This window comes from Dendrobates tinctorius, unplaced genomic scaffold (genome assembly GCF_039654945.1).
Source record: "Dendrobates tinctorius isolate UK_male_01 unplaced genomic scaffold, ASM3965494v1 ptg000049l, whole genome shotgun sequence".
NCBI lineage: Eukaryota > Metazoa > Chordata > Amphibia > Anura > Dendrobatidae > Dendrobates > Dendrobates tinctorius.
Genome location: NW_027361717.1, coordinates 9,879,196 through 9,905,667, shown reverse-complemented (window position 1 = coordinate 9,905,667; position 26,472 = coordinate 9,879,196). Strand labels below are relative to the sequence as shown.

General features: G+C 45.6%; 1 protein-coding gene across 3 annotated transcripts in view; it reads left to right on the top strand.

The window, feature by feature from the left end:
• The window catches only part of STAG1 (STAG1 cohesin complex component), a 253,841-nt gene that overhangs the window by 173,292 nt on the left and 54,077 nt on the right, over window positions 1-26,472 (top strand). For all 3 annotated transcript variants that reach the window (XM_073576500.1, XM_073576501.1, XM_073576498.1), the window contains exons 8-10: window positions 4,834-4,985; window positions 5,103-5,176; window positions 25,880-26,003. In XM_073576500.1, the coding sequence (XP_073432601.1) occupies window positions 4,834-4,985; window positions 5,103-5,176; window positions 25,880-26,003 (350 nt within the window). The remainder of the gene's footprint in view (window positions 1-4,833; window positions 4,986-5,102; window positions 5,177-25,879; window positions 26,004-26,472) is intronic.

Genomic DNA, 26,472 nt, shown 5'->3' with positions numbered 1-26,472 from the left:
CCACCCGCGGCTATTAACTGCCGCTGTCAAATCTGTCCGGCATTTAACTCGCGCTTCCAGCTATCGGGCCGGAAATCCTCCCACCGGTGACCCCCCCGTCACGTGATTGCGGGTCACCGGTTCATTATCATGACAGCTAGAGGTCTCCTGGAGACCTCTATGGTTGTCAGTGCCGGCTTGCTGTGAGCGCCACCCGGTGGTCGGCACTCATAGCAATTGAGTCTGCTATATAGAGGTGATCTGATCTTCGCCTCTTTGTAGCAGAGCCGATCGGGTTGTGGCACCTTCTAGTCTCCCATGGAGACTATTGAAGCATGCCAAAATTAAAAAGAAATGTTTTTAAAAATTTAAAAAATATAAAAGTTCAAATCACCCCCCTTCGCCCCATTCAAATAATAATAAAAAAAAAAAATCAAACCTGCACATACCTGGTATCGCTGCGTTCAGAATCGCCCGATCTATCAATAAAAAAGGATTAACCTGATCGCTAAACGGCATAGCAATAGAAAAAAGTCAATACACCAGAATTACATTTTTTTTGGTCGCCACGACATTGCATTAAAATGCAATAACTGTCAATGAAAAGATCGTATCTGCACCAAAATGGTATAATTAAAAACGTCAGCTCGGTGTGGAAAAAGTAAGCCCTCACCCAACGCCAGATCCCAAAAAATGGAGATGCTACTGGTCTCAGAAAATAAGTTTTTTTCTTCTTTTAACAAAGTTTGGAATTTTTTTCACCACTTAGATAAAAAAAAGAACCTAGACACATTTGGTGTCAATGAACTCGTAATGACCTGGAGAATCATAATGGCAGGGCAGTTTTAGCATTTAGTGAAGCTAGTAAAAAAGCCAAGCAAAAAACAACTCTGGAATTGCACTTTTTTTTTTTTGCAGTATCACCGCCCTTAAAATTTTTTTCCCATTTCCTAGTACACTCCATGGTAAAACCAATGGTGTTTAAAAGTACAACTTGTCTCACAAAAAACATGCCCCTCACATTGCCATATTGACGGGAAAAAAAAAGTTAATGCTCTGGGAAGGAGGGGAGCGAAAAACAAAAACACAAAACCAAAAAAAAGCTCTGGTCATGAAGGGGTTAAGCAAAGCTGTGTTTCTGATACTTCCTGGAATTTGGCTTTGACAACATATTATTGATCGTCGTGTGGATTGCATGAGTTTTTGATATGTTTCTGCCAAGAAAACGAACTAACAAAACACGTGCATGTGGATTTTCCATATCTAATGCAAGTGTATGGGAAAAATCAGAACAGAATGCTAAGTATATGGCAAGTGAGATTGACATGTTACATATTTCAAACACCCGGCAGGTCAGTTTTACAGTGAGCAATAAATAAAACAGTAGCCATGAGATTTCCATAAATCCCATCCACTTTGCTGGAAATGTAAGACGCTGCATTTGTGATATAGCAAAAATATGCAACATCAAAATCACATTGTGTCTTCACAGCCTTCAGATATTTTACCTACCTTAACACTGCAATGGTTGAAGTAACATTTATCCAGTATCCTGAAGAATGCTAATGACAGGACTAGTCCAGCAGGGCATTTTTTTCTTTGGACTAGTCCTACCTTGGACCTTTTAATTAACCTTGCTGGGAGTGACTGACAGCCTGGATACAATTCATGTTATGTTAGGACTTTTATGAAGGCTGTCAGTCATGGCCAGACAGGCGTGATTAGCCGGACTAGTCCAGGAGAAGAGAAGCCGCTCCGGTGAAATCTTTCCTCAGCACATGAAACGTTGCAGAATAAGTTGCCTTACCAACGCTGCAATCTTTGAAGTAAAGATCACCGTGTTAGAAGAAAGATAACTGTCGTAGACCGCTGTTTACACGGACTGACTAGCAGCACGATATGACCGCCGATCGGTAAACTTTCACCGATCCAGCGGTCTTTTGTTTGTTTACACAGGCAGACCAAAGCAAACAATGTGCACTGGGAGATCTACACTAGATCACTCAGCGCACGCAAGCTGCCATTGTTCTCAGCAGCGCCAGTCCTGTTAACACCTCACAATCTGCTTGTGAGAACTATAATCCTTTACAGTGCTGCGCATAAGGTCATTTCACCCGGTGAAGAAGCATTTTTGCCCATTCATCGGGTGATCAGCAGCCTGTTTATACTAAAAGATTGCGAAACAATCGTTTTTAACAATAAATCTTCATGATTACTTTGAGGTGTAACTGCCCCTTGATGGGGACTCGCCTGAAATGAAATGTTTTCCATGTACCATTTTTTTTGGATTATAAGACGCACTAAATTCCCCCCAAAAAAATTTTGGTGGAAAATGGGGGTGCGTCTTACAATGCGGATATAACTTTTCGGTGCGCCGCTGCCGCACTGTGTCCGATGCTGCCGCGGAGGCTCTGCCGACATTTTGTGAAAGAGCCTCCCCGTGGTTTCCTGTGCGGTGGACTCCGGGGAAAAAGGCCGCAGGGGGTGGCGCGTGCGCAGAAGGAGATCTCTGCGCCAAGATCTCCGGAGATGAGATCTCATGTTTAGCTTGCAAAAAAGACTGAGAGGAGAGTTATTAGCTGTCTACAAATATCTCATTTGCACAAGGAAAGACTAGAAGCAATGGGATGAAACTGAATGGCAGGAGACACAGATTAGATATTAGAAAAAACTTTTTGACAGAGTGATCAATTGAGTGGAACAGGCTGCCACGAGAGTTCTCCTTCAATAGAAGTCTTCAGAGGCTGGCTAGACATCTGTCTGGGATGATTTGGTGAATCCTGCTTTGTGCAGGGGGTTGGGACCAGATGGCCCAGGAGGTCCCTTCCAACTCTACCATTCAATGATTCTATGGATTATAAGAAGCACCACCTTTTTTTTTTTTTTTTCCTATTTTCTCCTCAAAATTTGGGGTGCGTCTTATAATCCCAAAAATACGGTAGTTCTTTTTTAAAAGTAATTCTGCATTATCTTTCTGCACCTATTGGAGGAGTATTTTCAGCATGCTAATTATGAGGACATAGAAAAAAACATAAACCATATGACTGTGGCCCCGCTGTGTCCTCATTACTGGCCAGCTTCTCCTTCACCTCCACACACAATGCTGCATCCAGTCTCAAGGCTTCATCTGCTACAAGCGCTGCTGCCACCTTGTTTCTGTGCTTATTTCTATGTGTCGGCTGCTCTCTGTCTGGGGCAAATTGCACTTGTGAATCTCTTTAGGCTGCTGCCCCATGCTGGTAAACCTAAGAACTCCTAATTACATGCTACATATTTCCTCTCCGCTGTTGGTGACTTGTCTTCTGTGCTCGCTTCTGTTCTACATGTATTTCTTGTGTTGGTGTAACTTAATGTGCAGATTTCAAGCTGCTGCAGTTTTTTTGCTTGTCCGTCTGAAAGCATTTATGGTGTGTGCACACGCTGCAGATTCTGCTGTGGATCCGCAGCGGATTTGGCCCTGTGGATCCGGAGCAGTTTCTGCTGCGTTGTACAGTGCCATTTAAGTCTATGCAAAATTAAAAAGTTTGCAATCGTGCATAAATTGTGTAGAACCAAATTTGAGCAAACGTTTGCACGACCATGATCCAGTGGCCATGTCAGTAGCCCAGGGCAGCTGCAAACTTTCCCCAACCTGCCAGCATTTCTGACGCGACGTCATGCGCTTGCATCCGGGTAGCAGCGATGACCTCGCATGAGGGTCCTACAACTCTTTTTTGCACAACTCCCATAGAATCATAGAATGTTAGAATTGGAAGGGATCTCCATGTTCATCGTGTCCAACACCCTGCTCAATGCAGGATTCACTAAACCGTCCCAGACAGATGACTGACCAGCCTCTGTTTTGAAGACTTCCATGGAAGGAGAACTCACCACCTCTTGTGGCAAAATAGGGTGCAGGTCAGTGAGGGATCAGTGACCTATCAGCTATCTGCATTATGAATACCTAATCAGAACACGACATAAAGACCCCCCCCCCACCACCACAGGCCGCCCCTGACCATATCATTAAAGTGAACCTGTCAGCAGGTTTGGCCAATATAAGATACGGCCATCAAGTTTCAGGGCTTATCTACAGCATTCTAGAATGCTGTATATCTGCCCCCATCCCGACCTGCAAGAGAAGAATAATAACTTTTATTATACTCGCCTGCAGAGCGTTCCGGTCTGAAGGGTGTTGATCTTCTTTGTCTCGTGCCTCCGATTTTCTGATGATCGCTGCCCTCCTGCTTTCTTCGTGCAGGAAGAGGTCAAAGAGCCCCTGCACCTGCGCACTGCAGTACTTTGCTTTGACCTCAAGAGGGCAGATAAAGTACGCGTGTGCAGGAGCGCGATGCCGGGGAGACTGTATGGATGATGAAGGGTCACGTCATCCAAAAGAAGCAAGCAGGAGGGCGTCATCCTCAGAAGATGGGGGGCACCAGACCGAGACCAGCGACACCCACCAGGACTGGACCGCCCTGCAGGTGAGTATAATAACTTATTTTTCAGTTCTTCCAGGTCAGGTTGGGGGCTTCTATTCAGCATTAAGCATTCTTACCCTCATGAGCAGTCAGTCTGCTCAGATCAAATAGTGAGTTTGCTACAATCCGTTCTGATCCACTGTGAAGTAAAAACCTTTGAGCAGCAGAAATGTACCTTCCTGATGGCTTGGTGGTGTTAATGACCTAACACAACACGATTGCTATATATGTTATGATATCTTGTGTTTACTATTAAAATAGCAGAATATGTATAATAGAATTTTTTTTTGTGATGCAATACAGGATGACATAAATCTTTTGGGGACTTTTATTATTTTCTGATTAGCATAGGGTAAATGAAGCAGGCTATTATTTTATTTTTTTTTGCGTGCAGCCATGAAGCTGATGACCGCACTGGTGAACGTTGCACTCAACTTAAGTATTCACCAGGACAACACCCAGCGACAGTATGAGACGGAGAGGAACAAAATGATTGGTAAAAGAGCCAACGAGAGGCTGGAGCTGCTGCTACAGAAACGGAAAGAGGTATCCCTGCGGCCTTCTTCTGAAATAACCGTGCTCGCACTCCTGATCCAGGGTGGATTGCTGCTGGCCATGAAGATTTCCCAGAGATTTTTAATTTGTCATGGTTTTGATTCACAGCTTCAAGAAAACCAGGATGAAATAGAAAACATGATGAACTCCATATTCAAAGGCATCTTTGTGCACAGATACAGGTAAGATAAATGCAGAATTGTAAAATTATGGTCTAAGTGGATTATCCTGCAGTTATTTTATTTATTTCTCTCAAAATGATCAGTTTGGTTTTAAAATAATAAAGTAACTGATACAAACTCCCAAATGGTTCCCTCCGCTACACTTTACAATGCTATAGCGCCAACATATTCTGCAGCACTTTACTCTGTTATGTCTTTACTATCTGTACAAGTCCCCTCTAAAATGTGAATGCATAATTCACATACCAAAAGGAGTGGGGGCCCTGCTCGCAATCTGAGGAATTAGGGGAGACCCGAAAGGTAAATAGTTAGAAGTTTTTAATGTATGATCGAGCCATCAGTTTAATAAATAGGGTATTCACATGCTTATATATTTCCCAATGGTCTCCCCTGTTTGGTCACATCTCAACACACTGAAAATGGTAGGAAATGCCAGCTCAGTCACGCACTGGGTCCTGGGGACCACTAGCTTTATTGGCTTATCTGGCATTTACTGCTAGGTCCGTTTTAAAAGACAATGGACCAGGGCTTCAAGTCTGGCGGGATCTAGGGTAAGGATTGGAATGAGCTGCCTTTGATTGTTGAGGACATCGCCTCGCTACTTCCATATTTTTAAATAAACACTTGAATTTTTTTTTTCTAGATTTCCCAGACACCACCCCCACTCTAAGAGCCAAGCCTTCTGAATCCCTGTGTTTCCCCCTTGTAAGATAACGTTTTAACTCCGGTGTTGTTGGCACTGCCTCTCCCTGGGATTGCATGACATTGGCTGCAGGGATCATTTGACAATCAGCTATGGCTTCACTCTCCCTGCCTTTGGTGGATCGCGGGAACATAATAATGTCACACAACCCCCGGGAGCGTCCGTGTTGACACCGCTGCAACAGCAGCATCTGAGTAGAAGCGTTTATTATTTTACCAGGGGGATATATAGGGACTGAGAAAGGGGGTGTGAGTAGTGGACAACCCCTTTTAATGCTCACAAGTCACTTTCTGTTTTTGGAAGAAGATAACCATTGCCATTCATTTGATAAATGATCTTGCCTCACATTCCACCAGCAATATCATTCCATAGATTAAAGGTCTCAAACTCTGAGTATATGGCCCTCACAAAGAAAAAAATATTGAATTTGGATTGCTGCTTTCTTTCCAGGTCAGACATGGGTTTTTCTCATAAAACTGTCCATACGGTTTATTTATCCAGCATAAACCGTAGGTCATGTTGCACATCACAGACCTAACTCGTAGTCCAGAGTACTTCACAATACACGACATTATATAGCAGACTCTACACGACAGACTTCTCACTTTGTCCAGTTGCCGTGGGAGACTGCACTCCTGCATAGTTCAGTAACCTCCACGGAACATCACAAGTACCAACAGTTATTTCCCCATGTGTGGGGTTACCTCTCAGGAGCTCCTGCTTCAGATGCCGACTTTGTTAGTCCTCTCTCCCGGGGAAGCTGCCTTGCTTTGATCACCGACCTTGTGACCAGATCACTCCAGATAGTCCAGACCCACAAAGGTCAGTAGCTCCCCCAATGCAGGCCGTCACAGACTCTGCTCACACAAGGCCACTCCGGGTGCAATTCAGGACGTCCATCCCCTCCTGGGACCGTCCAACACAAAGGCCTCACCGGGTGCTGTAAAGGGATCTGATCCTACTCCCAGTATCTCCCAACACACAGGCCTCAGCGGGTGCTATTCAGGGATCTGATCCTACTCCCAGGATCTCCCAACACACCGGCCTCACCAGGTCCAAAGCCTACCACGTGCTTTATTCAGGAAGGTAGCACACCTTCCAACACCTAGGCCTTCCACACGAACCAATCAGGTCCATGCACTCTCCCCCATGTGACCATACCTCAGGCACATTATATGGTACATAACCACACCCACAGGTGAGGTATGGATCACATGGTCATGACCTCACTACAGGTCCCTTTACACACCCAGCCACACACACACAGGCTTTACTTTGGGCGTTCAGACACACGCCCCTGGGTGGGTTTGTAGGTGACTTGTCCCACCCATCTCACCAAATCACCTGGAAGCCTTCTCAATGTAAAACAAAACCATCAGCCGTATATCTACTGATTAAAATACGTTCCGGCTTCCATCACAGGGCACCCACCCCTGTGATACATATCGGCCTTTTACAACCCTGCCGCTCACCATTTCCCCATCACAATAAAGGGAACGCCTGCATGCATGTCCTGGGAAGCCCATACAGCGTCCCTTAGCTGTCACGGGTCACTGCATCACAATATATAATTGCCTTGTAATGTCTTCATTTCCTGTTCTGTCCAGATGTAACCGTATCCCAGAATTCCAAGCGGAGGAGGTTCACCAACCGCCATATTGGGACACCTAAGTGATGGGTGTCTCAATATGGAAACTGCTGCTGGTACCAACCTATTGTACGGTACCACCAGCGGAACACTGTCGCATCACACACACACTATATACGCGCCGTACGCACCACAATCACACGCACACCCTCACGCAGCCTCTTTCGCGGTACCACTTGCGAAACACCATTGAACTGCGCCTGCGTGAATTACGCGCAGGCGCAGTGAATCAATCGGCTGATCCCGGCGGCAGATGCGCCATGTGTCTACAGGCAGAGGAAGCCAGTCACATTAAAGGGGTTTTCCCACGAACGAAAGTTCATTTTAAAAATTGTCTGTGTCTGACCGTGTACGGAGCATACCACATCTCCTGGGCAGGGGAGGAAGCAAAAGACAATACTGACATTACATCAGGGGATCACAGATTATTCATTTGGTGAGGTAAAATATTTCACGGACTGTTTTTAAACAATATTTTACCTCACAAAATGTATCCTCTGCGATCTCCTGCTGTAATGTCAGTATTGTCTCTTGCTTCCTCCCCTGCCCAGGAGCTGTGGTATGTTCCATACACGATCAGACACAAAGGTGAGAGACAGAGCTCCGGGGGGAGATGGCTCAAATGGGACAGCACATGGGGGAGAAAACGGCACAGGAAGGAGAGAGACAGCCGACAAGGGGGATAGCACATGGGTTAGACAGGTCAAAGAAGATGGGAGAAATCAGCACATGGGGAAAGAGAGAGAGGATAGGTGGGTGAGCACATGGGGGGGAGATTCTCAACGCTGCAAAGCCTGCCCCCATCGTGACATTACCGCCCTCCCAAAGAGATAGCATTGGGCCTCAGGTTTATGGTACAGTTTTAAAGCTTGGATTATTATGGATGTGGCATATAAAACAGCATTTTTCATGGCAAAATATTTTTTCATGTGTGTTGAATTTTTTCACATTTTTAGAAGTTTCCACCAATTGGCCACGTACAGTATTTTTGTCTTAGGTAGCACCATATGGTTATTCTGGCAAACTTCATGTAGTAAAGTCCCCCATCCTTGGACCTGGAACTTAAGCACATGCTAAAAAGGGCGAAAGAAATGTTAATAAAATGGAAAAAGGGAGGCATATCTAAATAAGAATATAATGCTGTCTGCAGAACCTGCAGGGCACGAATCAGATTGGCTAAAGCTGACAATGAATTGAGGCTTGCAAGAGATGTCAAAAGCAATAATAAAGGATTTTGGGGATATGTCAAAAGTAAAAGAAAAGTCAAAGATGCTATAGGATTTTTACATGATGAAAATGATGAAATGGTAAGACAGGATGTTGAGAAGGCCGAACTTTTAAATTCCTATTTTGCATCTGTTTTCTCTCAGAAAGGAAATGTAACATCAACTGTTCTTCACTGTCCTATTAAGGGAATTGAAGAATCCAGGATATCTATAAACAGGAAGATAATGAGGAAACACTTAGCTAACCTAAATGAATTCAAGTCTTCAGGTCCAGATGAATTACACCCCAGAGTATTGAAGGAGATGGCAGAAGAAATTTTTGAACCCCTCTCCATAGACTTTCAAAATTCTTGGAGAACAGGAGAAGTCCCAGAAGACTGGAGAAGAGCAAATGTTGTTCCTATCTTCAAAAAGGGGAAGAAGGTGGACCCAGGCAACTATAGGCCGGTGAGTCTGATTTCTATTCCACGAAAGATCTTTGAACAAATTATTAAACAACATGTATGTCAGTACCTGAATAAGAATGTAGTGGTTAAACAGAGTCAGCATGGGTTTGTAACTAATAAGTCATGTCAGATTAACTTAATTTCCTTCTATGACAAAATCACTGATTGGGTGGATCAGGGAAATGCTGTAGATATAGTATATCTTGACTTCAGCAAAGCATTTGACAAAGTATCTCACACAATCCTTATTGAAAAAATGGAATGGAAAATCCTTATTGAAAAAAATGGAATGGAAAAGGCAACTGTTAGGTGGATTCATAACTGGCTTAGTGATCGGACCCAAAGAGTGGTCGTAAATGGCTGCACATCCAGTTGGAATAATGTCTCAAGTGGGGTACAGACTGAATACGAGTGAACAGTGTGATGCAGCAGCAAAAAAGGCAAATGCAATTCTAGGCTGTATTAACAGAAACATACAGTCTAGATCACATGAAGTCATTATTGCCCTCTACTCCTCTTTGGTCAGACCGCATCTGGAATACTGTGTCCAGTTTTGGGCGCCACATATTAAAAAAAACATCAACAAACTGGAGCAAGTTCAGAAAAGAGCGACCAAAATGGAGACCGGTCTGCAAAACATGTCTTATGAGGAAAGGTTGCAGGATTTGGGAATGTTTAGCTTGCAAAAGAGAAGACTTAATAGCTGTCTACAAATATCTCAAGGGCTGTCACATTGTAGAAGGATCATCTTTATTCTCATTTGCACAAGGAAAGACTAGAAGCAATGGGATGAAACTGAATGGGAGGAGACACAGGTTAGATATTAGAAAAAGACTTTTTGACAGAGTGATCAATGAGTGGAACAGACTGCCATGAGAGGTGGTGAGTTCTCCATCAGTAGAGGTCTTCAAACAGAGGCTGGACAGGCATCTGTCTGGGATGATTTAGCTAATCCTGCTTTTAGCAGGGGGTTGGATCAGATGGCCCAGGAGGTCCCTTCCAACTCTCTTGATTCTATGATCTTGTAGTAATGTCCCCCATCCTGGTCCCCATGTTGTAGTAAGGTCCCCCATCCTGGTCCCTGCCATATTGTAGTAAGGTCCCCCATCCTGGTCCCCGCCATATTGTAGTAAGGTCCCCCATCCTGGTCCCTGCCATATTGTAGTAAGGTCCCCCATCCTGGTCCCCGCCATATTGTAGTAAGGTCCCCCATCCTGGTCCCCGCCATATTGTAGTAAGGTCCCCCATCCTGGTCCCTGCCATATTGTAGTAAGGTCCCCCATCCTGGTCCCCGCCATATTGTGGTAAGGTCCGCCATCCTGGTCCCCACCATATTGTAGTAAGGTCCCCCATCCTGGTCCCCGCCATGTTGTAGTAAGGTCCCCCATCCTGGTCCCCGCCATGTTGTAGTAAGGTCCCCCATCGGGGTCCCCGCCATATTGTAGTAAGGTCCCGCATCCAGGTGGCACCCATATTGTAGTAAGGTCCCCCATCCTGGTCCTCATCTTGTAGTAAAATCCCCCAACCTGCTCTCCTCCTTATAGGATTGTGACCATCCTAGTCCTCATTTTGTAGTAACGCCCCATACTGGTCACCACATTGTAGTAATGCCCCTTTCTGTTCCCTGTCTTGTAATAATGTCCCCTATTATGCCATTCTTCACATACACATATCAAGATTCTTCTCACTTGTTCCCCGCTCCCTCTGCTCCCTTTCTGCACATGTGGCCCGCAGGCACGCTAGACCCCTTGAGGATCTCGGCCCTGTCCAGGGGGCCGCCAGCTTCAGTGCTTTATTTCCGAAATGTTTTGCTGTGTAGAGACCCCCTAATGAGTTTAACATTCTATGATCGATTCCCATTAATAGAGATGGAAGGGGGCCTCTCCAATCTCCTGCTCAATGCACGATTCACTAAACCATCTCAGACAGCTGTATGTCCAGCCTCTATTTGAAGGCTTCCATTGAAGGAGAACTCGCCACTTCTCGTGGCAGCCTGTTCCACTTATTGATCACCCTGTAAAAAAGTTTTATCTAATTTGTCTTCTCTCTTTCAGTTTAATTCCATTGCTTCTTGTGTTTCCATGTGCAATTGAGAATAAGGATGTTCCCTCTACACTGTGACACCCCTTCAGATATTTGTAGACCGCTATTAAATTTCCTCTTCTGCTTTTTTGCAAGCTACACATTCACAGATCCTTTAACAGTTCCTTCTAGGACATACTTTGCACTCCTCTCCCCATCCTGGTAGCTCTTCTCTGAACTTAATCCAGTTTTTCAATGTCTTTTTATATATATATATATATATATATATATATATATATATATATATATATATATATATATATATATGTGTATGTATGTATCTATGTATGTATGTGTGTGTGTGTATATATATATATATATATATATATATATATATATATATATATATATATATATAATATGATGCCCAGAACAGGACAGTATTCCAGAATGTGGCCTGACCAAGGAGGAGTAGAGCAGGATAATTACTTCACGTGATCTATTAGTATACCCAAGTCTTTTTCACACGTGCTGTTGCTTAGTTCTATTCCTCCCATTCTGTAGATGTAATTTTCTTTCTTTTTTGCCCAGATGTAGAATCTTGCATTTCTCCTTGTTAAATACCATTCTTTTAGTTGCTGCCCATTGTTCAAGCTTATCTAGATCATTCTGAATCCTTTATCTGTCTTCTCTAGTGTTAGCTGTCCCTCATAGCTTTGCATCGTCTGCAAATTTGTTGAACAATACTGGGGAACAGACAGAGCCTTGTGGTACCCCATGTGAAACACACTTCCAATTAGATGTGCATCCATTTATTACCACTTTGAGTACGATCACTGAGCCAATTATGAATCTGCCTAACTGAAACCTTGTCAATCCCTTACATACTCATTTTTTCAATAAGGATAGTATGAGATACTTGATCAAATGCTTTGCTGAAGTCGAGATATACTATACCGCATTTCCCTGGTCCACCCAGTCAGTGATTCCATCATAGAAGGAAATTAGATTAGTCTGGCATGACTTGTTTGCTACAACCCAATACTGGCTCTGGTTAGTTACTGTATTCTTATCCAAGTACTTGCATACATGCTGTTTAAATTTTTTCAATGATCTTTCCTGGTATAGAAGTACGGCTCACAGGCCTGTAATTTGCTGGCTCAGTCTTCTTTCATTTTTTGAAGATGGGGACAACATTTCCCCTTCTCCAAACTTCTGGGACTTCTCCTGTTTTCCAGGATTTTTCAAAAATTCTGGCTAGTGGTTCTGCAATTTCCTCATCGCTTTTTCAGTACCCTAGGATATAATTTATCTGGACCAGAAGATTTAAATTCATTTTAAATTGACTAAGTTTTCCCTCACCATCTCTCGGTTTATGGATAGTGTGTCAATCTGTGACTGCAGACTTGAATCCTCACAGCTCACAGATTCTGTGGTCCTGGCGGCTGGTGCATGACCGTAATTATGCGGATTGCATACATGCAGTCACATGATGACCAGACGTGCGCTGCAACTGTGGTATTGAGCAATGCCTGACAAGTCTAGTTGAAATGTGGCCAGAATTAATTGCAAATTGCATAATTCTGAGAATCCTCTTAGTGTGCGCATTGTGAAGATACACATTTGCAGTCACATAGAGTGACTGCAGATTTGTACCGTAAGGTTGGACAACCCCTTTAATATAAAATAATTTCTAAGATTTTTTTAAAAATAAATGTAAGTTTGAATCACCCTCCTTTACGCAGTTAAAAAAAAACAAGGGAGGAATAATTAACCCTTCATCCCCAAAGGTGGTTTGCACGTTAATGACCAGGCCACTTTTTACAACTCTGACCACTGTTGCTTTATGAAGTAATACTTCTGGAACTCTTCAATGGATATCATGATAGTGGTAACATTTCTTCAGTAGGACTTGCGTTTCTTTGTGGAAAAACAAAGTTTGGTGAAAATGTTCCCACTTTTGAATTTTCATGCTGTTAAATCACAGACATGTGTCACACAAAATAGTTGTTAAATCACATTTTCCACATGTCTACTTAACATCAGCACAATTTTGGAACCAACATTTTTTTTTTGTTAGGAAGCTATAAGGGTTAAAAGTTGACGAGCGATTTCCCCCCCCCCCCAACAAAATTTACAAAACCACTTTTTTTAGGGACCACATTACGTTTTAAGTCATTTTGACAGGTCTATATGACAGAAGATACCCAAAAGTATCACCAGTCTAAAAACTGCACCCTCAAGGTGCGCAAAACCACATTCGAGAAGTTTATTAACAGTTCCAGTGCGTCACAGGAATTTGACAAAAAAAAAAAAAACATTTTAAATTTTTTCACAAAAAATTGACTTCAGATCCAATATTTTTTTTTTTTTTTGACAAGAGTAACAGGAAAAAATAGACCCCAAACTTTGTTGTGTAATTTCTCCTGAGCATGCAGACACCCCATATGAGGGAAGGAGCTCTATTTGACTTTTTGTATACAAATTTTGCTCAAACAATTGGCAGATGCCATGTCGCGTTTGGAAAGCCTCTGATGTGCCTAATCAGTGAAAATTCCCCACAAGTGACACAATTTTGGAAACGAGACCCCCTCAGGGTACTGATCTAGATGTATGGTGAGCATATTGAACCCCCAGGTACCTGGACAGAAGTTTATAATGTTCATAGAATCGTAGAGTTGGATGGGACCTCCTGGGCCATCTGGTCCAACCCCCTGCTCAAAGCAGGATTCGCTAAATCATCCCAGTCAGATGTTTGTCCAGCCTCTGTTTGAAGACATCCATTGAAGGAGAACTCACCACTTCTCGTGGCAGCCTGTTCCACTCATTGATCACTGTCAAAAAGTTTTTTCTAATATCTAATCTGTGTCTCCTCCCATTCAGTTTTATCCCATTGCTTCTAGTCTTTCCTTGTGCAAATGAGAATAAAGTTGATCCTTCTACAATGTGACAGCCCTTTAGATATTTGTAGACAGCTATTAAGTCTCCTCTCAGTCTTCTCTTTTGCAAACTAAACATTCCCAAATCCTGCAACCTTTCCTCATAAGACAGGGTTTGCAGACCGGTCACCATTGTGGTCGCTCTTTTCTTAACTTGCTCCAGTTTGTTGATGTCTTTTTTAAAATGTGGTGCCCAAAACTGGACACAATATTCCAGATGAGGTCTGACCAAAGAGGAGTAGAGGGAAATAATGACTTCACGTGATCTAGACTGTATGCTTCTGTTAATACATCCTAGAATTGCATTTGCCTTTTTTGCTGCTGCATCACACTGTTGACTCATATTCAGTCTGTGATCTATTAGTATACCCAAGTCTTTTTCACATGTGCTGTCACTTAGCCCTATTCCTCCCATTCTGTATATGCTTTTTTCATTTTTATTGCCCTGATGTAGTACTTTGCATTGCTCCCTGTTAAAAACCATTCTGTTAGTTGCTGCCCACTTATACAGTTTATTTATATCTTTTTGAATCCTCTCTCTCTCTTCTCTAGTATTAGCTATCCCTCCTAGCTTTGTGTCATCAGCAAATTTAATCAGTTTACCCTCAATTCCTTCATCTAAATCGTTGATAAAGATGTTGAACAATACAGGGCCCATGACAGAGCCCTGTGGTACCCCACTTGAGACATTCTTCCAACTGGATGTGCAGCCATTTACGACCACTCTTTGGGTCCGATCACTAAGCCAGTGGTCCGATCACTAGGCCAGTTAAGAATCCACCTAACAGTTGCCTTGTCCATTCCATACTGAGTCAATTTTTCAATAAGGATTGTATGAGAGACTTTGTCAAATGCTTTGCTGAAGTCGATATACTATATCTACAGCATTTCCTTGATCCACCCAATCAGTGATTCTGTCATAGAAGGAAATTAAGTTAGTCTGACATGACTTATTAGTTACAAACCCATGCTGACTCTGTTTAATCACTTCATTCTTATCCAGGTACTGACATACATGTTGTTTAATAATTTGTTCAAAGGTCTTTCCTGGTATAGAAGTCAGACTCACCGGCCTATAGTTGCCTGGGTCCACCACCTTCCCCTTTTTGAAGATAGGAGCAACATTTGCTCTTCTCCAGTCTTCTGGCACTTCTCCTGTTCTACAAGAATTTTCAAAGATTATGGAGAGGGGTTCAAAAATTTCTTCTGCTATCTCCTTCAATACTCTGGGGTGTAATTCATCTGGACCTGGAGACTTGAATTCATTTAGGTTAGCTAAGTGTTTCCTTACTATCTTTCTGTTTATAGATATCATGGATTCTTCTATTACCTTAATAGGACAGAGAAGAACAGTTGATGTTACATGTCCTTTCTGAGAGAAAACAGATGCAAAATAGGAATTTAAAAGTTCAGCCTTCTCAACATCCTGTCTTACCATTTCATCATTTTCATCCTGTAAAAATCCTATAGCATCCTTTTCTTTTACTTTTGACATATCCCCAAAATCCTTTATTATTGCTTTTGACATCTCTTGCAAGCCTCAATTCATTTTCAGCTTTAGCTAATCTGATTTGTGCCCTGCAGGTTCTGCAGACAGCATTATATTCTTCTTTAGATATGCCTCCCTCTTTCCATTTTATAAACTTTTTTTATTCCTTTTTAGCATGTGCTTAAGTTCTGTGTTCATCCATCCTGGTTTCCTTAAATGCTTCCTATTCTTCCCTCTTTTTGGAATTGTTAACAATTGTGCTTTGAGAATTTCATTTTTCAAGATTTCCCATCCTTCCTGGACATTTTTGTCTTTAAGGATATCCAGCCATTGGATCCCTCCAATTCTCTTTCTGAATCCCTTAAAATCTGCCTTTGTGAAATCTAACCTTGACGTCTGAGTCTTCACAGGTCTTCCTCCTCTAGTTATCCAAAATTCTAAAATAGCATGGTCGCTACCTCCTAGGGTCCCAGCCACTTTTACCTCCTCAACCATTTCCTCCCTGTTTATAAGGATTAGATCCAAGGTAGCAGTTCCCCTTGTTTTCTCCCCTACCTTTTGGAAGATAAAGTTGTCAGCAAGAGAGGATAAGAATTTCCTTGACCTATTAGTTTTGCCTGAGAGAGATTCCCAACAAATGTCTGGATAGTTGAAATCTCCCATGACAACTATGTCATATTTTTTGGAGAACTTGGCCATTTGATGCATAAAGAGTTCATCCATATCTTCAGCTTGCACAGGCGGCCTGTAGTAAATGCCTACAATGGTGTCCTTTCCATTGTTCTGTCCTTGTATTCTTACCCAAACAGTTTCCACAGAACTCCCAGTCTCTGAAGCTTCAATCTGTGCAGATATACGCGTTTCTAACATACAATGCAACACCTCCTCCTCGTTTATCAAGTCTGTTTCTTGCAAATAAGTTGTATCCTTCTAGTCTTGTATTCCAATCATGTGTATTGTCCCACCAAGTTTCAGTGATTCCAATGACGAGATATTTCTTTTCCTGCGTTAGTAGTTCCAATTCTCCTTGCTTGTTGCCCATGCTTTGTGCATTAGTATAGAAACATTTTAGTTTGTGACTGTTTTCTCTTTCTCCAATATTTTTATTATTTAGATTCTTTTGTCTTTGTTCTTCCTTTCCACTTCTAATAGCAGAGTTCTCAACAGCATTTGTCAGGTGTATGGCTTTTTCTGGTCTTTTGCTTCCCTTCCCATGTTGAACCGTGAAAAAATAAAAAATTTTCCCCACAAATGTTTTTAGTCCAAAATGTTGCATTTTCATTAGGGTAACAGGAGAAGTTGCACCATGCAATTTGTCGTGCAATTTCGAGTATACCGATACCCGAATATGAGGGAGAAAACCACTGTTTGGGCGCACGGCAGGGCTCGGAAGGGAAGGAGAGTCATTTGTCTTTCTGAATGTAAAGTTTTCTGGAATCATTAGCGGACAATACGTCCCATTTGGAGAGCACCTGATGTACCTAAACAGTGGAAACCCCCCCACAAGTGCCCCATTTTGGAAACCACACCTCTCAAGGAATGTATTAAGGTGCGTAGCGAGCACCTTAAGCCCCCAGGTGCGTCACAGAAATTTATAACATTGAGCCGTGAAGATAATAAAATAACATTTTCTTCACAATAATTTTGCTCCAAGTTTTTAATTTTGCTGTCGGCTAATAGGAAAACTTGGACCTCAGTTTGTTGTGTAAAAAAAAAATTCCTGAGTGCGCCAACACTCTACATGTAATCGGAAAATATTTTTCCGGCATAGTGCAAAGCTCATAAGGCAAGGAGCGCCAAATTTTACGCTTATGGTTTGCAGGTGCCATGACCCACAGGGGAGAGCCCATGAGGTGCCCCAACAGCAGAACCCCCCCATAAGTGGTCACATTTTGCAAATTACACCTTTCAATGAGTCCATCGAGGGGTGCAGTGATCATATTGACACCACAGGTGTGTTACAGAATTTTATACCATTGGGCAGTGAAGACAAAACAACTACATTTTTTACCATCAAAATTTAGTTTTAGCCCCGGATTTTACATTTTCACACAAGTGGCAACAAAGTTTGTCTCACAATTTCTGCTGAACGTGGCAATACCCCATATGTAGCTCTACAGTACTACTTAGCGCTCCATTCCTCCGGAGTCTCTCCGTATGGCTATTTGCCTCCTGGAGTGGAGATTTTCATAGAAGAGTTTGCAGACTCCATATACAGAGCTCCTAATTGCTAGAAGAGCAGTATCCCCCCTCAAGTGACCCCATTTTGGAAATTACACACCTTTGGGAATTTATCTACAGGTGTCGTGCTCATTTTGTCACCATGGCTATTTTCCAGAAACAAGCAGCAATGAATGTTGCCAAGTGAAAATTGCAAACTGTCGTTGTAGTCACCAGTACGTTATACCCAGCCTGTACTTCTGGAGACATGCACCTGAAAGTTAGACAGGCTCTCATCGCTTCAGAAATGCCAAATATGTGGACGCTATATGTGTTTTAGGTACACTGTGGGGCTCAGAAGGAAGGGGGCATTTGGATTTGGGAGCACAGAATTTGCTGAATATCTTTTGGAGAGTTATGGAGCCATTTGGCTTTTCCAGAGCCTTAGTACTATCAGTAACGTGGAAGCCCCCTATATTTCCGTTAACAATAACAGACCTGAGTGGGGACTTGCTTTTTTTGTGGATTGAGTTGAAGCTTTTATTGGGAATATTTTACATAATGTTTGGGATCACATTTATCCGGCGCTCTATGCTGAGCACTTTCCATATAAATCTGAGTGACTTGATTTAGATGAAACCCCCGAGTGATCCAATTTATTCTTCGGGTCAGTACGATTACAGCGATACCATATATATATATATATATATATATATATATATATATATATATATATATATATATAAAAATTTTATGTTTTGGTGCTTTTTCACAAATAAAAACTTTTATAGACAAAATAATTTATTTTTGCATCGCTTTATTCTGAGAGCTATAACTTTATTTTCTCGTTCGCCTTATTGGGGGGACACAGAGACCATGGGTGTATGCTGCTGCCACTAGGAGGCTGACACTATGCACAAAAAAAGGTTAGCCCCTCCTCCGCCGTATACACCCCACCGACCGGCAGGAAGTTCCTCAGTTTAGCTTAGTGTCAGTAGGAGGTGGACACGGGTCTTTGATTAGACCCATATCTACCTCGATGTGCGTCGTTTCTTTTCAGGTTTTTCCGGAGGGATACAGTGTGAATAGTCACATCTGTAGTCCCACAAAGAGACTATGAGTACGGCGTGTACTGCCACCCCGTATCCTCATAAGTCTACAGCAGGACCAAGACCCCTAACATGGATGTGGCGTTCCAGATGGTCCTCGCTCCCCGTCTCCCACCCACTCGCCTACCAGAGCCGGTCGGTCGGTTGAGGCGCAGGATACTCTCCTTGAAACAGTACGCTGGATGAAACGGATCAGGATTGTAAGTATGAGACCTGAGTCCCATTCTCCCCTGCGGGTTCCACGCCAGGCCACTCCATGGATTCTTCGGCAGCGGTCGCTGTGACAGTGCTGCGACCCCTCCAGGCGGCCGCTGCAGCTATTTAGGCCCTGGCTGGTTATCGGACAGCTCTTCCCCCCCCTCTGCCGGGTCCTAGCTGTCCTCAGTAGCAGCCACCGCGGCGGTTCTTCGACGCCTCCGCGCCGCCCTGTGCTGACAGGCGGCCGCCTCTTCTAATCCAGGCCCCGGCTTCATCTGGGGCCTTGTCCGGCGTCGCGGCCACGCCCCCCTTCTCCATTCTCGGGCGGGCTTCCCTCCCGCCCGCTCTAAGCCCGCCCACGGCCTTCTCCCTTCAGGTTGAGCGTCCCGGAGGCGGCGCCGTCCCTCCCACCCTACCATCTTAGCGGGCGGCACCATTTTTATCATCGGCGCCTAGCCCCGCCTACCTCCCTCCTCTGCATCTGCAGGAAAGCGCGCGCTTCCTGCTCGGCTCCTCTCTGGCTGCCGCCATTTTCGCAGCCTGTCAGCCGGACGCTGTTCCCTCAGCCGTGCCCCTGCAAGCCGGACAAACCGTGCATCTCCATTTATTGGAAGCTGCGATAGGACACCGGACCGTGAGTAGCTCTGCATACTGCAGCCTGACACCCTCCTCTGCCTCCTGTCCCCCAACCTTCCAGCAAGGCTTCAGTGACTGTCCGTCAGTATGTCTAATTCTAAGTCTGACCGCGCTCGTCCCCCTGCCTCCTCTGGCACCTTAGTCAAGTACTTTGCGTGCTCTTCTTGCAATCGCAAACTTCCCTCAGGTCAGTCCACTCCCCTCTGCCTGGACTGTAGCAATCCAATCCAGCCCGACGCCGCTCAGGAGCCATCCATAGCCCCAGTGGTGAGTGAGCCCCCCATGCCGGGCTGGGCCTCCTCTATCACAGTCAGTGGCAGACCTCACCAAGGTGTCTCAGTCCCTAGTAGCCGTTCTGAACAAGTTGCCCTTGGGAGCTTCGGCGGGACCCAGCACGTCTCAGGACGTCCCATCTGAGCCAGCCAGCGGCAGTCGCAAGAGGCCCAGGCAGGACCTCCAGGCGGAGTCCTCCCCTCGTCCTACCTCACCCCATAGACCCCAGCAGTCTCCCTCTCGGGCCTCCTCTCCCGAGTCAGGCGAAGCGCTTTCGGAATCGGAAGGGGTCTTAGAGCTGGATTCGGACCAGGATGCGAACATGAAGGTTACGGTGCAAAACCTTATTGCCGCGATTCACCATACCTTTGACATCGCTGACGCCCCTGCGAAATCCTCAGATCAGGAGGTTTCGTTCAGACGGGCGGAAACACCATGCAGGGTGTTTCCCTTCCATTCTGAGTTTGGAAAGATTTTTACAAAGGAGAGAGCAGATCCGACCAGACGCTTTCAAAGAGGAAAGCGTCTCGGCGTACTGTATCCGTTTGCTAAAGAGCTCACGGACAACTGGGCCGCTTCTCCCTCGGTGGACCCTCCCGTGTCCAGACTTTCTAATAATACGGTCCTTCCGCTGTCAGGTGTGGCGTCTCTAAAAGATTCTAATGATAGGATCATAGAATCTCTAGCAAAATCTGCCTTCGAAGCGGCATCAGCAGCGGTATGTCCAGTCTTTGCTTCTTCTTGGGCAGCAAAGGCCATATCCACTTGGGCAGACGACCTTCGGCAGGGCATTCTGGATAAGGCACGACCAGAGCATTTGGCCGATCTCGCCAATCAGATTTCCCATGCGGGGGATTATCTGCTTTCTGCCTCCCTGGATGCCGCATCTTGCGCAGTTCAGGCGTCAAGTAACATCGTGGCAATCCGACGTACAATTTGGCTCAAGGCCTGGCTGGCGGACTTGTCCTCTAAAAAGTCTCTGACCAATCTGCCTTTTCAGGGAGTGCGTCTCTTCGGATCACAATTGGATCAGATTATTAAGGACGCTACCGGAGGTACGAGTTCTCTTCTCCCCTCCAAGCCTCGCAGACCTCCTCCAAGGCGTCAGTTTCGTCCCTTTCGGACTTTCCGCCGTTTCAATACGGCGGAAAACCCTTCCAACCAGCAAAGGCCACAGGCACGTCAGGAAAGAAAGAAGGTTTCCTTCAGGCCCACTCCGTCCTGGCGGTCCCACTCTTCCCAGGGAAGACCGTCCAGATCTAGATTTGGACGGTCTACATCCGCATGACTACCATCGGTCTCCCGTGGGTCCCTTCCAATTGGGAGGTCGACTTCTTTTCTTCAGCGACGTCTGGCTCGCCTCAGTAGAGGACGCTTGGGTCAGAGAGGTTGTATCAACAGGATACAAAATAGAGTTCATTTCTCTTCCACGGGATCGCTTCTTCCAATCCCGTCCGCCGAGGGATCCGGCCTTGGTCCCGGGGTTCTGTTCGGCCATCGCCTCTCTTCTCAGTTCCGGGGTGATTGTGCCCGTTCCCGAATCGGAACGCTTCACAGGGTTTTATTCAAACCTGTTTGTGGTGCCGAAAAAGGACGGGGCAGTTCGGCCCATTTTGGATCTCAAGTTACTCAACAAGAGAGTTCGCCTTCGCCACTTCCGGATGGAGTCTGTACGCTCGGTAATTGCTTCCATGGAGGAGCAGGAATTCATGGGTTCCATAGACATCCAAGATGCCTATCTACATGTGCCCATATTTCCCGGACATCAGAAGTTCCTGCGGTTTGCGATTCACCACGAACATTACCAGTTCGTCGCGCTTCCTTTCGGGCTCGCCACCGCTCCCAGAGTCTTCACGAAGATTATGGCGGCGTTGATGGCCTTATTGAGGATCAGAGGTCTCGTTCTTTTTCCGTACCTCGACGATATCCTGATCAAGGCTCCCTCCTTTCAACAGGCCCGCCTAAGTGTGGCGATCGTTCTAGACACCCTGTCCAGTTTTGGGTGGATCGTCAACCGGAAAAAGTCCTGTCTGGTCCCTACTCAACGCCTTGTGTTTCTGGGCCTTCTGTTCGACACTCGTCGGTCAAGGGTATTTCTCCCACAAGACAAGATCCTTTCCCTGCAGCAGGGCGTGCGATCATTACAGATCACACGATTTCCATCCCTCAGGACAGCCATGAGGGTCCTGGGGAAGATGGTGGCGGCGATAGAGGCAGTTCCCTTTGCCCAATTTCACGCCAGGCCACTCCAGCAGGCCATTTTGTCCAGGTGGAACAGGTCGGCTCTGTCTCTGGATCGTCCGGTTCGCCTTTCATGCCGGATCAAGCGGTCTCTCAACTGGTGGTTGACGTCTCCCCTCATTCTCTTGGGGCGGTCTTTTCTTCCCGTTCACTGGCAGATTGTCACTACGGACGCCAGCCTCATCGGCTGGGGTGCAGTGTTCCGCAATCACACTGTTCAGGGTCGATGGTCGACTCAGGAATCAGCTCTGCAGATCAATGTCCTAGAGATACGAGCGATCCATCTAGCTCTCGTCCACTGGGAAAGGCGCCTCAAGGGCCTGCCTGTCAGGATTCAGACAGACAATGCCACAGCGGTGGCGTATATCAACCGCCAAGGGGGGACACGGAGTGTCTCAGCTCTGGCGGAAGTGTCCAGAATTCTTCAATGGGCAGAGACCTTTGTTCCAACGATTTCCGCGGTTCACATTCCCGGCGTAGACAACTGGGCCGCCGATTTCCTCAGCCGCGAGGGTCTCGCAGCAGGGGAATGGTCCCTACATCCGGAGGTGTTTCATCTGCTCTGCCGTCGGTGGGGAACTCCGGATGTAGACCTCATGGCATCTCGCCTCAACAGGAAAGTCCCACAATTCGTGTCCAGGTCTCGGGACCCTCTGGCAGTGGGCGCCGACGCTCTGGCCGTCCCTTGGTCACAGTTCGAGCTCCCCTACCTGTTCCCTCCTCTGCCTCTTCTTCCCAAGTTGTTGAAGAAAATCAAAGCAGAGGGGATTCCAGTCATCCTCATCGCCCCGAATTGGCCCAGAAGGTCTTGGTTCGCGGACATTGTCAACCTTCTCGCGGACACCCCCTGGAAGCTTCCCGACAGGGCAGATCTGCTGTCTCAAGGCCCGATTTGCCACCCCAATTCTCGGTCGCTCAATTTAACGGCGTGGCTGTTGAGACCGAGATTTTGAGACGGGCAGGATTCTCTGATCGGGTTATTCATACCATGATCCGCGCCAGAAAGCCGCCTTCTTCGAAGATCTATTACCGTACTTGGAAAGCCTATTTCTCCTGGTGTGAGACCAACGACATCGCGCCCTTGGTTTTTTCGCTCCCTTCTATTCTGGCGTTTCTGCAGGCAGGGCTGGATGCGGGGCTTGCTCTCAGTTCCTTGAAGGGTCAAGTTTCGGCACTGTCCATTTTATTTCAGAAAACGCTGGCCTCCCGGCCCCAGGTCAAAACCTTCCTCCAGGGTGTGGCTCACACGGTTCCTCCGTACCGAGCGCCCGTGGATCCTTGGGATCTTAATTTGGTTCTTCAGGTTCTGCAGGGTCCTCCTTTTGAACCTCTCGGGGACGTTTCCCTTTCCCTCCTTTCTTGGAAAGTGGCCTTTCTGGTGGCCATTACCTCCATCCGGCGCGTGTCGGAATTAGCAGCACTTTCTTGCCGCTCTCCTTTTTTGGTCCTTCATCAGGACAAGGTAGTTCTACGGCCTCCGCCCTCTTTTCTGGTATCTTCGTTTCACCTCAATGAGGACATTGTTCTGCCATCCTTCTGCCCGAGCCCAGCTCACCCTCGGGAGCGGTCCTTGAACAAGCTGGACCTAGTCAGGGCATTGAGAGTCTATCTAGCCCGGACGACTTCCTTGCGGAAGTCAGACTCTCTGTTCATCATTCCTGACGGGGCGAGGAAAGGTCACCCAGCCTCAAAGGCCACTATTGCGCGCTGGATCAGATCGGCAATTTTGGAGGCATACCGGGTCAAGCATCGAGTGGCCCCTCCAGGGGTCAGAGCGCACTCTACCCGGGCGGTGGGTGCCTCCTGGGCGGTGCGCCACAGAGCTTCCGCGCTGCAGCTTTGCAAGGCTGCAACGTGGTCATCGGTTCACACCTTTGTGAAATTCTACAGGGTCCACACCTACGCTTCGGCGGACGCCAGCCTAGGTAGAAGGATTCTGCAGGCTGCGGTGGCGAGTCCACTGGCCTGATGGAAGTTTTTTTCCCACCCCAGGGACTGCTTTGGGACGTCCCATGGTCTCTGTGTCCCCCAATAAGGCGAACGAGAAAACAGGATTTTTTGGGTTGCTTACCGTAAAATCTGTTTCTCGGAGCCTTCATTGGGGGACACAGCACCCTCCCATGTTCTACAACTCCTGTTATTATGTTTGTCGGTTTGTTACAGTTGAGTTGTTTGTTCTGTTCTCAATCTATTCTGTTACTTCTCCTACTGCTTTCTGACTAACTGAGGAACTTCCTGCCGGTCGGTGGGGTGTATACGGCGGAGGAGGGGCTAACCTTTTTTTGTGCATAGTGTCAGCCTCCTAGTGGCAGCAGCATACACCCATGGTCTCTGTGTCCCCCCAATGAAGGCTCCGAGAAACAGATTTTACTGTAAGCAACCCAAAAAATCCTGTTTTTCCGCTGATGGAGCTGTATGTCGGCTTGCTTTTTGCTGGACAAAATGACGTTTTGATTGGTACCATTTTTATTTATATATGATAAAGCATTGTTTTTTGCCTTTTTCTATGGTGTTCACTAAAGGGGTTAACTAGTGGGACAGTTTTATAGGTCAGGTTGTTGCGAACGCAGCAATACCAAATATGTGTACTTTTATTTTTTTCATACAAATATTTATGGATACAATATCTTTTTATATATTTTTGTGTAATATTTTTACAATTATTTCAAACATTTTTTTTTTTTTACTTTGTTCCACTATGGGACTATCATTTTTTCCAGGCTGATCGATTCTACAGCATGGGGATGCTGCAGCATCCCCATGCTGTACAAACTGTCAGCTCTGCACTGACAGGGAAAGTTGCTGATCATGCACAGCGCATGATCAGCAAGTTTCCTAGCTCTGGTGACCCGGATGTCATCATGACGACATCAGGACCCCGTGTCGCGCCTCAGGGTTTCCGATCCAAAGGCAGAGAGGCTGTCATCCCTCTGCTGGCTTCCGTAATGCTGTAGATTTTCCAAGAAAAGTTTGCGGACTCCATATACAGAGCCCCGCGCTTAGTGCCGGGTGTCAGCGGTCAGAATCAGCTGACACCCGGCGGCGATCACCTGCACACCACCCGTGTGCATGGGCGATCGCGCGGATGTATTAATCCGTCACTGGTGAAATAGACCAAGGTCACATGGACGGATTATTATGTCCGATGTCAGAAAGGGATTAAAATAAAAACAAGTTTGGTGTTACTGCATCTTTAAGTCCAAGCTATGAAAATCTATAATCAACCCATACAGTACACAGCGGAAAAAAGAAAATTTACCGTAAATTCCAGAATTGCAGTAAAAATGATCAATGGTCATGCAAACGCCAAAACGTGATCACTAAAGATAGCTTGCTGCACAAAAAATAAGCCCTCAAGAAGTTGCAGCTCGTCCCATCCATCGCCTTACCTACACACAAGTGATAGGACCACCGTCTGTTCTTGTGTTTCCCCCCCCCCCCGTACAACAAAGAGCTCATTGATTCTCATTGTTTTGTGGAATTTGTTGTGGTCAAAATCTGTTACAAAATGTGCCACTTTCAAGATTATTGAAATTTAGTGGAACGTCCACATACTAAGTATTTTTGTTTTGAGGGTTGGTGCTTTTATTTCTTTATTTTTCCTCGCCCATAGGGATGCCATTGCTGAGATTCGAGCTATCTGCATTGAAGAAATCGGGGTTTGGATGAAAATGTACAGCGATGCTTTCCTCAATGACAGCTATCTGAAATACGTTGGGTGGACACTTCATGACCGGGTGAGATTGTCGTTGCTAGTAAGGTGGATTGCAGCCCATTAAGGCTTTTTCCTCTGCAGGTTTTTGCCTACAGATGAGACCAGGTTCACTTTCCTTTATGGACGGATGTGTGCCTGGTAAATACATACACCAAGCAATGTCTGGAGGGCTTCATTCACCATTTGCCATAGGAACGTTGTAGTAGACCACCCTGTGTTTCCTGAGATGGTATCCAGGACAGAAGTACAGTATGTGAGCGTTAGTTTTCTATACTGTGCCTACCTGCAACTATATTGATTGTAACAGACTCTAAAGCCTCCGTTACACATAGCGATATCGCTAGCAATATCGCTGTAAAGTCACCGATTTTGTGACGTAGCAGCGATATTGCTAGCGATATCGCTACATGTGATACCTCCGACCGGCTCCCCTGCTGGTTATCGCTGATCACGCGAGATGATCCTGGACCATTTCTCGTCAGGCGCTTCCT